Here is an 11,493-nt window from a genome sequence, read left to right as displayed (position 1 = left end):
AGAACTGTACCACTACAGAATTGTCACACAGGCTTGAAAAGTGAACATTTGTTTTGAAGTATCTCCTCTGCATTTCTGGTATTACATATTTGCTTGGGAACGTCATAGCAGTGGACAGAGAACATGACAATTTTGTTTTCGAGGGTTTTTTTTTTAAAGCACCGTGACAACAGACTGTTCAAACTACTTCCCTACAGAGGGAAGTCTAAACAGAGACAATTATTGCAGATATGGCTTTTTAGGGGTAACGTTGATTATTATCTATGACCAGTTTGTGAATATACAATAACAAGCAAAATCAGTATTTCCTAGTAGTTCCTTCTGGAAAGCAAAACAATGTTGTCCATTTTCTTTTTATACTAATGAAAGCAAACTCTCATATTCTATACAAAATGGATGTGCTTGGCCAGGCACTGACCAGCTTTAACTTCTTCTACATTCAGTAAAACTAAACTAGCCTAGACACGCAAAACTTCTTTATTGGTCAGCAGCAAAGAAGTTCCACCAACTTTACACAATAAATAGATTTCTGCTTAATTTATATTTATTTCCAAAAGAGTGACATGACTAAAGGAGTTGTATCAGACAGTGACACGCGTATCACACTCCATCACCAAGACCCTAAGCTTAGTCAGAAAGGGAGAGAGGAATGGAGCAACGGGAAAGGAATGTCTGTTCTAAAACAATGGAAAGATTTACACTGCACTTTGCTTTTCTCCTAAAGGTCCCAAAGAAAGGTTTTCTAAAGCTACCTCAAGGTTACTTCTCACACAAGCAACTTGGTTCAAAATTCAATTTTGAACAGCATCCTTTCCTGAAAAACTGAGACTTCCCTGCAGTCCAACGCCTAATGACACTCCTGGCTTGTAACAACACATATTTGCCACTCTTCTCTCCTCATCGTTTGCTTGATCGCTTTTCATGCTTATCCTTTGTGTGCTGGTTCCTGTTCCGGTGCCTTGGAGGAGAGTAGCTGACTCTCCTTCTGGACTGAAAGCTGGGTGTGTATGGATGAATTCTGCGTTTCTTTGGTTTTTCTTCTTTCCTGCTTTTGTTTGGCTCAGGCTCCTTACTATCTTCCTTTTGCTCTCGTTCTTGGTCTTGTTCTTTTTGAGATGGTAATGTATTTTTGATGGTATTAATAAGAAATCTTTTATTTGTACCAGCAAGAGGACATTTCAACCTGTAAAGACATTAAAAAGTGATCAAAAGACAAGATAAAAACATCCCGAAACAAGTCAGAGATTTTAATTTCAATAATTTTAAGACAGGTTTGTGCTTTTGGCTTTCCTTGCATGCCACCTAGTGTAAACTCTCAGTACAGAAAGATATGCTCAAGGTTGTCTCCATTCTCCTTTTATCTTACCCTTTATAGGATGAAAATTATTTTACTTCAATACAGTGAAAATCCACGTGATTGTCACAAGGTAGTATGTGCAGGGGGAAGCAGAGGATGTCAATATATTTTAAGGCTGACAGTGCTTAACTTAAGTATTCAGGAATCAAATATTTAATAACATATTCCAAGTCAAATCAGAATCGTTTATAAGATCATGCTCTACTAAAGTCAGTATTATTTAACAAACGGAGATATTCAGAAAGTAAAAGATACACTCGCACGAAGAGCCCAAACAGCTGCAGTAATAAAACAGACACATAAGGCATACCAATTTTTAATTTATATTTGGCAACCAAAGTATTATATCTCTTTTTCTGAAACAGAAAGGATACTTATCCAACTCTTTTCCATCGTTTCCGACTTCCTCGTCTTGCAGATAATTTATCAGCTAAACCAGTAGTCTACATTTTATTTATCTTGTTGGTATCAGCTGTATGCTATTTATTCCCAATTTATCATCTCTCAGAGAATGGAATGAGAAAAAAAACAAGGTTTAAATATATTCCTGCAGTAAGCAGAAATCATTCAGAAGACTTTGTTTATAGTGGGAGCTACTGTAGCGTTTGTTTTCACAACATTTTTGAGTTTGCATGCTAATGGAGAAGTTACAGGATTACTCTAAAAAGAGCAGAGCTGTTGGAGATCACAGTCCCACTTACTGAATCAACTACGGAGTCAATGAATCCTAACGCCGCAATGCTAAGATCATCTATTCTACTTGAATGTTTTGTGTAAGTGTAGAAACTATACCCTGACCATTTAAAAACCTTTAACACCTCTGAATAATCAGAGGTATCAGAACAACAAGAAAATTGTAACGACGATCATGTCCGATTATTTAGCACACTTCCTGACTTTTAACTGGACATGGCATTTACTGTGGTGTTTGCTTCAGGTCTGCCTACTAAGCATTACTGGTAATTGTTCTTGTTCTAAATCCTGAAAGAACTTATGAGAGTCATTTTAGAATCACACATTAAACAGCCACACTGTTTTATTTCCACTAGGTGTTTCTTGATACATTTCTACAGCACAGCTAGTTTTTGAGTTTTCTAAACTTTCTACATATAAATCTACAATGTTTTGCTCAAATGCTGGTTAAAAAAAAGAAAGAAAAAAGAGTCTAGATATGAAAATTAGGGAGACAGTATTTATTCATTAACTTTATTCCTGAGTAAAAATGCAAGGCTAACATATCCCAGTAGAACAGGGTTTCTACTTCAAGCCACATCAGCTATGAATGAGGTGCTGAACATGCCATGGTACAGGTAACACTCAAGACATAACACAAATGAGCCAACATTTCAGTCCTCTCTCTGTCTTATGCCAGTATTGAACTGTTGCACCCCTACATTTCCTACCAAGGAGGGCAGCCTTCTCTAGGCTGCATCCAGGCAAAAACTCTTCCACATCTGCCTTCTTCCTCTTTCTTTTTCTTAAGAGCTAATGCATTGATTAAGCACTAATATATATAGCGCACCAGAAAGGGACAGTCTGCCCTAAATAAATTCACCTCGCTCAAGTATTTATTTCTTTTTGGCTCTGTGAGTGCTGCCTGAGCTATACTAAGAATGAAAACCGAGCAGAAATGCAGGACTTCAGCATCAGCTAAAAGATGCCATTATTTCACCACCACCCAGTGTTAAAAGCAAGCCACCAGGCTCTCACAGACCAGCAGTAACTTATGACACTGAAGAGAAACATCAGTCCTTAGTTTTATTGACCTCAGACTTCAACAAAGCCAACTGTGCTGTTACGTCTTAAAGGAAACGAGAGATATGGCATGTGCTACATTATGCATGCACACACACAAGCACGTAATTTTGCGTATATCCATAGCATATATAGAAATGTGAAGATTAAAAAAAGTGAACTGTATTAATCTACTGATACCTTTGAGAGCATTTCTAAGGGTGAGAAAATTGTAGGATACTTCCACGGTTGACCTCCCCGAAGACCAGCCTTTGCCTTGCTGTAGGTCCGATCCTGCAACGCTCAATTCAGCAGCAGCTTTGCCCTCAATGTAAGTTCTGAAGGGCTGGGAGGCAAGCTCAGCCCATGCAGGGTGGAACACAATATTGCTGACTAGTGAACAATGCCACAGAACAGATCACAAAAACTTTTATTTTAGCAGACATGTTAGAAGAACAGTAAAGTTCCAAACTGAAGCATGCCTGCAGGCATGACCAAAGCAAGCACACAACCTGCAACTGTAGAGCAGTCTTGTCCACAAAACAGACTCTAGTTCTGTAGCAATATTCTCAGTCAATGTAAGGGCTCACTTTTTGCTTTGCACGTTTCTGTAAGCTAAACCAAGCTATTGTTACCCACAGAACCTTGTCCCCTTCCACAGGTAAGTCCCACATGCCCCAGAATCTCTCTACTATGTAGTGACGAAGTGTCAACATCACATTTTGAGCAAGAAAAAAATATTAAATCCATTATTGTGAACACAGATCAAATCTTAACTCTGCTTTTGACATTTAAAGCCAACTTCTGTGCAATAACACAGAATTTCCAGCCAACACCAGTCATCAAATGTAGCAGTGATTTTCAGCATAGAAAGGTACCATACAAGTTCTTGACAGTAAAACATGCTGACACCATTTAAGATACAAGAGTACAGTGCCATACACCACAGTCTTCTCTGCTGAGCAACTGGACACATCAAACAGGCTTGGCACAGTCAGCCTCAGCATGCAGCATAAATCAGATATTTCCAGGAAACAGAGTTCATTACACATGAACTTACAAGTAAATTTCTACCACTTCCAAACTGCCATGGAAAATATGGTACCTAACAGAAGAGTGACTGAAGGAAGGAGAAAAAAAAAAGGCATCTAGAGGTTGTTTTGCCAAACCAACTAATCTAGGCTGTTATCCTTTCACAGGGGATATCACAAAAGAGGATGCATGGGATGACACTGCAAGCTTTTATGTATGGTCTTGGCAGCTGATAAAGCTGGTAGGACTTTGGATGGGAACCTGTGCTCTGATCACAAGATTTTAACATATTTCCTTTGCAACCTCTGTCTGTACCCTGTTTGTCCTCCTCTTCACATTCAAATGGAAGAGATGCAGTGGAATCACACTGCAGTGTTTCTGCAGCACTCGTTCAAAGGCAAGATGCAATACAGCACTTCACAGTTCCAGTGCTCTCAAACCCTTCAGCCTCACCTTTATTTTGTATTCTGTTGTACATCTGACTCACAGATTTGATATTGAGCAGAAAGCTACCCACAGGAATGAAAGCAATTTTAAGATTGCTTTACAACAGGGTTAAAAATAATTTAATGCTTCCAACATTTATCCTCTTTTTTGACAACTTAATCTGCTCTTACAATGCAGAGCTGAACAAACCATTCCAAAATATCTTGCTTTCCGTATCTTATTTTAGGTAAGCTTTTAAAGTAAGCCAAGAAGATTACATTCAGTTCAGTCTCAGCTCACTTGCTACCCATATTTCTGGAGACCAGACGTATACACTGGAGTAAAATAAATAAATAAATAAATAAATAAATAATAGCCTCTAGCACTTGTCCACACAGTCACTTTTGTGGCATTTTAACTGCCTTTCTCAATTAAAGCAGAACAGCCCCCTAAAATGGGACCTAACTCCACTGCTGTAAGAAGCTTATGAATTATATACATAGAACCAACAAAACCAGTTAAGGGAAGCTGAGGTTTTAGCTTGATTTTACCTAGACACACAATGGAAATCCCAACACCTTACATCTTTATTCCATTTGATGAATCAAGGATAAATTCACCTGTTTCAAGTGTTCTTACACTATTTGTCCACAACTTCCCATCCTGGATCCAGTTGGCCCTTCAAGTGTTAACTTTCCAACAGCTGCTCTGATGCCTTTTCTCATCTCAGAAGTTCCAGCATCACAGCAGCATCATTGAGGTTTAGACACAGATTCTGTTCTCTCTTTCTCACCATTTCCAGGATTAAGACACCTTCAGAAAAGGATCCTCCCTTACCCTTCTCTCACACATTTTCTTACTTGTGATTAGTTTCACTAATGCTTGAGCCAGATACATCATCATCAGGATCTACATCATGTGGTATCGCAAGGACATAGGAGACCCCAACAAGAATCAATACAACCATAGAGTACATACAAAAGGAGCACTGCAGGAACTAGAAATATTGCCGTGTGGAGAGCAAGAATCTTGAGGACATCCAAGGAACAAGTCAATATTCCAGAGGAAAAAAAAAAGTGAGATCTACAAATATGAATATCCAGTATTTCTTGGATTAATTTGCCACGGGCCTAGATACAGTCAATCTAAGCAGTCCTGAGAGCATGGAAGCCCATGAGCTAGGACTCTTAACCAAGTAAGAGCTCATGCCATTAGTATGGCCACTAGCAATAACGACAGTTGCTCCATGTCCAGGGCGTCTCAGATTATGTCCTTTCCCGCATAAGCTCTTGCCTGGTATCTCTGCCAACCTCCCTGTTTGGGACAAGCCTTTTTTCTAATAACATCTAATCCTACAGGTTGCAGCACCTGCCCATGTCATCCACAGCAAACTTGTAAGACAATGTAACACTGGCAAAGTGTTCCCAAACTGGAAGAAATACCAGCAACACTGAACCATATTTCAAGGCTGAGTCTTTGAATCAGAGACTGTGGGCTAAAGGACAATCGCTCGGTACATTTTTCTTCCGTACCCCTGAACAATGCTAGCTTGGACTCTTGCAACTTAGGCTCAAACAGCAGCTGACTATTCATCTTGCACAAGGAGACAGCAAAAAGTTAGGTAGGGGTGCTTGGGGAACTTCTTCAAGCAGTGCACTTGAGCTATGGAGAACTAATCACTCCGGATAGTAATGGAGTAGCAGCTTGAAGCTGAAAGCAGTCCCGAAACCATGTTCAGAGGCTCGCTAGCTAAGATTTTGCTGCCATCAACACCCACCAGGAGACACTACTCCTTTTTAATGGTATGCACAATATAGTTCCCCAAAAATGCCACCTCCCCACAAACCTCCCTTTAACCAGTTCCTGTCAAATGCCACTGACTCCAGAAACATATTTCCCAGTATCCAACAGCTGCTGGAGATGAACATAAACTGGAATCAGTGAAGTATGAGCAGTAGCAGCCTCTGCTTCTCCTTACCCAAAGAGAGATGGCAGAACAAATCTTTTCTTCACAGGCCGAGTTGCTTCAACTATCCAGTGCCAATGCAGGATTGATGGCCTTACACTAGATGTCTCCAGGGTTTGTGCACCTCTTCTCCAGGACTCCTCTGACAAAGGGCTGAGGAAATCCCAGAAGTCCTCATGAAACACACCTGTAAGCATTTTGAGTTTGGCAAGGAAGGAAGGTTTTGTGTTTTACCTGTTAAGAGTGTGCTTTTAGACAACTTTATGATGACCTTGTCTCTTCGCTTCTACCAGTTATGCTTTCCTGGATTTGGTCTACTAATACACATTTTAATGAACTAACTTTTCTGCTCATTTCATTTGGCATCACAAAGCTCAGAGCAGCAGTTACCTTCCTTGCAGTAGTTTACAGTTGCAAGGTTACATGTCAGTCCTGGATCTGATCTCTGAAGCCCTTCACGATTTGCTGTAACATCAGTTACATCTGATGGCATTTTGCTGGAGTGTGATATTCAACTGCGCATAGTTAAGTTTCCTTACAAATACCTTACTGGTTATCCTATCTCCCATGTATATATGCAATACCCAGTTGTTGGGCCAGTTCAGAAGGACCAGAACAGCACAACTGGGGCATGAAAAATATTAAAAGCAAGAGAGCGGTGGCAGCTTCCAGCTGCTGCTCTGTCTCTTGCCCTTGTAGAGCTTGACACCAAAGACTTACTGTGGGAGTCTGCTTATGGGCGTTTTATACCCTCCTTATGGATGCTTACACCAGCTGTACGCTACCCTATGTCAAACTCTACAGCAGCAATTTTTGACAAATGGGATTATTACCAGACTAAGGATAAATTCAGACAGGGGAAAAATCCCTGGAGAAATTTCATATACAAAAAAAACCATCTCTGAGTGCAGGATACCCTGAGCTGCAGACTGCCTGAAGCTGGGACAGTACTTTGAGGAAGTATGGCTACTTTCTTGTACTTTTCTTCCTCCATTTCCTAGGCACCGGCTATTGGCCACTGATGGAGACAGGGCACTGCAGAGATAGATCCTCTGTTTGGCCCAGTATAGCTATTCTCACGTTCTTCTGCAGTTGAAATGATCCTTACTTCAACAGTCTCAGTTCAGGATATCACCACACCAACTCCTGTCAACAGTATTCCTCTGCCTGAAGCCTTCTTGACTATCTTCTCCTTCTACACCTTTAACAGCCCTGGCCCAGCCAGACCCTATTTTCACTCTAGTGAATCTGCAGCTCTTCTGAACAACAGGCCACCCTCGGCTATCCCCTCCTCTGACAGGTCGTGGTTATCAGGCTTTAGCAAACTCCATTCAAACAAACTGATCATCCCAGCCAACTGAGCACAACCATTACCCCTTTACAGACAAGGAATAAGAAGTAGCCGGAGCCAGGAGTAGAAGCCCATACACACTCCTGGCAGGCATTCCAGACTGCACAAGCAGCAGTGAAGTTCTGAAGGGACACCTGGGTATCTCCCAACAGAAATCTTTAGTCTCCGTATCTGGAATTAACTTGGAAATTCACAGTAACAGGATGTATGCAATACTTCATGGTGCTAATTATCTGCACTGGTTTCCCTGGCCACTTGACAAGGGTGACAGGGTAGAAGCATGCTGTATCTGTATAGCTGTAACCGCTCTAGGGGATTAAACCAATATAACTATCTTAACATTAAGGGTATAAACTGCATCCTTAGCAGAAATACTGCATAAAATATAAACCACACAAAACTTGTTTAGAAAAACATAAAGGATTAAGTTTTTTCAGCAAGACCCTATTTTCATCTCTTCAGAGCTGCTAAAACAAACACAGCCAAGAAATCAGCTGAGAACTTCATTACCACACAGGCTTATCTTTTACTACTGTTGGTGGAAGAAGCCAAACCTTATCTACAAATGAGTTTAACGCAGTCAACTGGTGCACTACCTGTGTGAACATCCCTTGATCTGATAGCTTCTTATCAGTCATATATATTATTTTAAGATGAATTACTCTTCTCAGCATGTTATTACTTCTTTAATTAAAATTGCATGCACTACATTATGATAATCTAGCTGTAAAAACTGAAATACTGCACTGAAGAATTAATACTGCATTTCACTGAAGATTTAAATACCGTGATTCTTTTCTCACTTGCTATATAAATTAGCCCCTGTGTTTTAGGGGGATTTTTAGTATTAAAAAATACCTCCTTCCAAAGTTGGACTATACTTTGAGTTCATTTTTGGCTGCAATTTACATATGGATTCTCTACTAGAGGATCATTTATTTTTTAAATTGTTTTAAGGGTTTAAGTTTCTTTGCCAGGCTATGAATTCTTTTAACTTAAACAGAATCTAACCCAGTAATGTGGCCAGCATGTAAGTACATGCACACCGAAGCTACCCAGCATTTTAAAGGCTCACCACATTTCAATCCAAACTTTGCAATTACATCTATTATAAGGAAACACCTCTACAGAAGCTATTCCCAGTTTTCCAATTGCTCTGACTTCGACACATTCAGTCAAACTATTTCATGCAGGTAGAATTTACTTCAACTTTTCTTATCCGAACTCAAATTTTTGTCCTGACAAATTCATACCTGGATGAAGACAAATTATTTAAACATGAAGCAAATTAAAAGGTAGACAATTCTGCCAGGCATTAAATGTAAAATTTATTTTGGCATCGGTCACAGCATTCACTTCCTCTTCACACAACTTACCAACCCATGGCTCCCATTGTTTCAGCTCTGGTTCTCCCACGTTTTGCCTCTTTAAGTAACTCTTCCACAGCCTTCCTAAATATGAGAAAAACAAAAAAGTTACCATTTGTGGAACACATGAATTTGCTACTTTATGGACTTATGTAAATGAAGTGGAGAGCTTCTTCACTGCAACAAATTAAGCAATAAAGAGGCTATCAAACATCACCTTGACTTTTGTAATAAAGTAATTCAGATTCCTACTCACCAAGATGAAAAGAACCATTTTGACATATTAAAAGCAATTAAAGCTGTTGCAAATACAACTGCAATACTAATTGAAGAGCAGAAATAAAGTGTGCAAAACTGGTGTACTGAAAAGCACAGTTCCTATCGCTTCACCCTGGGAATGTTCTTCCCCGTTGCTACTTCACTTAGGTTCTTCCTAAAGTCTTTCAATCACAGCAGACTTATTTTGAACACAGTTAAACACCACAGTAAAACAGCAGTCAGATACAGTAAAACCATTGCAACTACCAGTTGTCAAACTGCACTAGCTTTGTGTAATAGTGGAAGAGCTGATCTTTGTGACCAGGATCCACCACCATCCAAAGCCACCTTTACATTATCAGCATCTTCTAGAACAAACTGGTCAGACTAACACTAAAGCAATTAAATAACTATGCTCACTTAAAAAGTCATTGGAGAGTATAAATCATGCAAATTAGAGATCAACTCCTGCAATGTCATTCTTTCAGTTCTCTTTATGAATTAATTTAAATCTCAAATAAAACTTAGTAACTGCTCTACAGTATGTTGTTGAAGTTAACGGGAAAACAAATGAATGGATAATGTGAGCCATTTATTATAAAAACTGAATGCATAAACTAAAAATTTAGTGAGTTAACTGTAAGCAACTACACACGTCAACCAAAAAATAGCTGCAAGACAGAAAAGGAAAGCTACACACCTGGAAGTAATACTCAGTATATGGAGCTAAGTATTAACACCACTGACACAGTGAAGTGTTGAGGAACTGAACAGACTTGAGGAACTGAACATAGGATGTCATGAAGAGAGTATTTACTGTTTAGCTCTCCCAGCTAAGATGTGCCAGAATGGCTGCTGGTGTTTGGACTATGTGAGCAACACAATCATCATCTTGATAGTACAACTGTGCGTGTAGACTGTGCAAAAAAGGTAACTGCCAACAGACTTCAACTTAAACTTCAAAGAAGCCATGTCCTATCATGTTGTTATGGTATTACCAGCATAGCAGGATTTTGCTGCTTTACCACAGATTAAAAAAAAAAAAAAAAAAAAGCCCGAGCATCAATTTTGTTGTCAAGCCAAAACTGAGACTAGAGAAGTCAAAAGTCATCATCTAATAGCAGAAGCAGGTCTGAGAAGAAAAGAAAGCAATTTATATGGCAGGTCCATGTGAAGATCTAACAAGTTAATGCTGGGCTCTAAACATCTAACAGAGTGGTTTATTACCATTTTGGTTATTAAAGTCGACATAGAAAACACAAGAGGTCTTAGCTTTAAACGCATACACTGCATGTGTGTAACAGGGAACAACAATAAGCAGTACAGAATTTCCTTCAGTAGCTAATGAGAAAACGTTATTCAGTTACACAGTGGCCTGCACCTAGTCTAGCTCTAACCTTCCTCAGTTTGTTATAGTCTTAACACAAGCCTTCCCAGCTCCCTTCACATTTGTTATTGCGATTTGTTCACTCATTAGGATAGGCTGGTGACATTTTATAAACACAGATGCAGTTTTTCTTCTGTCTGTATTGCTTTTGGGCACACTCTGGTTTTCTCCAGCAATAGAAAACAAATTGGTGCTAATTGAGTCCAAGTGGAATTTACACCAAGGTTTAGCTACTCTTTCTACAGTTACTCTGTAGTTATGCTTAAATATAGTTTTCATATTTTATACTTACAACCAGCTATCATGGAACTACTTCCTCACTTTATAGCAATTTCCAGCAAGCAATACTTTAGCTAAAGATTCCTAAACAAGCCTCCAGAATCAGTCACAAGTTCTCAAACAACATATAAATAATCCTTGATCAACATATATATATACATTCCTTTATTCCAAATGGAAATCATGCCATCCAGCAAAAGCCAAGATCTGTGCCAGACAGACATGCAAATACCCACAGGTCATAACCTTTTTCCTTTGAGAGTTTGCATTTGAAGGTCTTAGCAAAATAAAGCATCCAAGACTTCCACAGTGTCCTGGTTTTTAGCTGAAATAGAG

At 39.3% G+C, this 11,493-nt stretch overlaps 1 protein-coding gene across 1 annotated transcript; it reads right to left on the bottom strand.

Annotated features, from left to right (window-relative positions):
• Positions 1-375: 375 nt before the first annotated feature.
• On the bottom strand, positions 376-9,313 carry LOC104519961 (protein POLR1D). The gene is made up of 2 exons (XM_010178122.2): positions 9,243-9,313; positions 376-1,183 (listed from the first exon to the last, which is right to left on the bottom strand). Exons 1-2 carry the CDS (start codon positions 9,257-9,259, stop codon positions 898-900), a joined length of 303 nt encoding a protein of 100 aa, XP_010176424.1. The 5' UTR covers positions 9,260-9,313; the 3' UTR covers positions 376-897.
• Between the last annotated feature and the right edge of the window lie 2,180 nt (positions 9,314-11,493).

This window comes from Antrostomus carolinensis, unplaced genomic scaffold (assembly GCF_000700745.2).
Source record: "Antrostomus carolinensis isolate BGI_N321 unplaced genomic scaffold, ASM70074v2 Scaffold55441, whole genome shotgun sequence".
In the NCBI taxonomy this organism is placed as follows: domain Eukaryota; kingdom Metazoa; phylum Chordata; class Aves; order Caprimulgiformes; family Caprimulgidae; genus Antrostomus; species Antrostomus carolinensis.
Note: the sequence above shows the minus strand (reverse complement) of the source record. Positions and strands in the feature narration are given on the sequence as shown.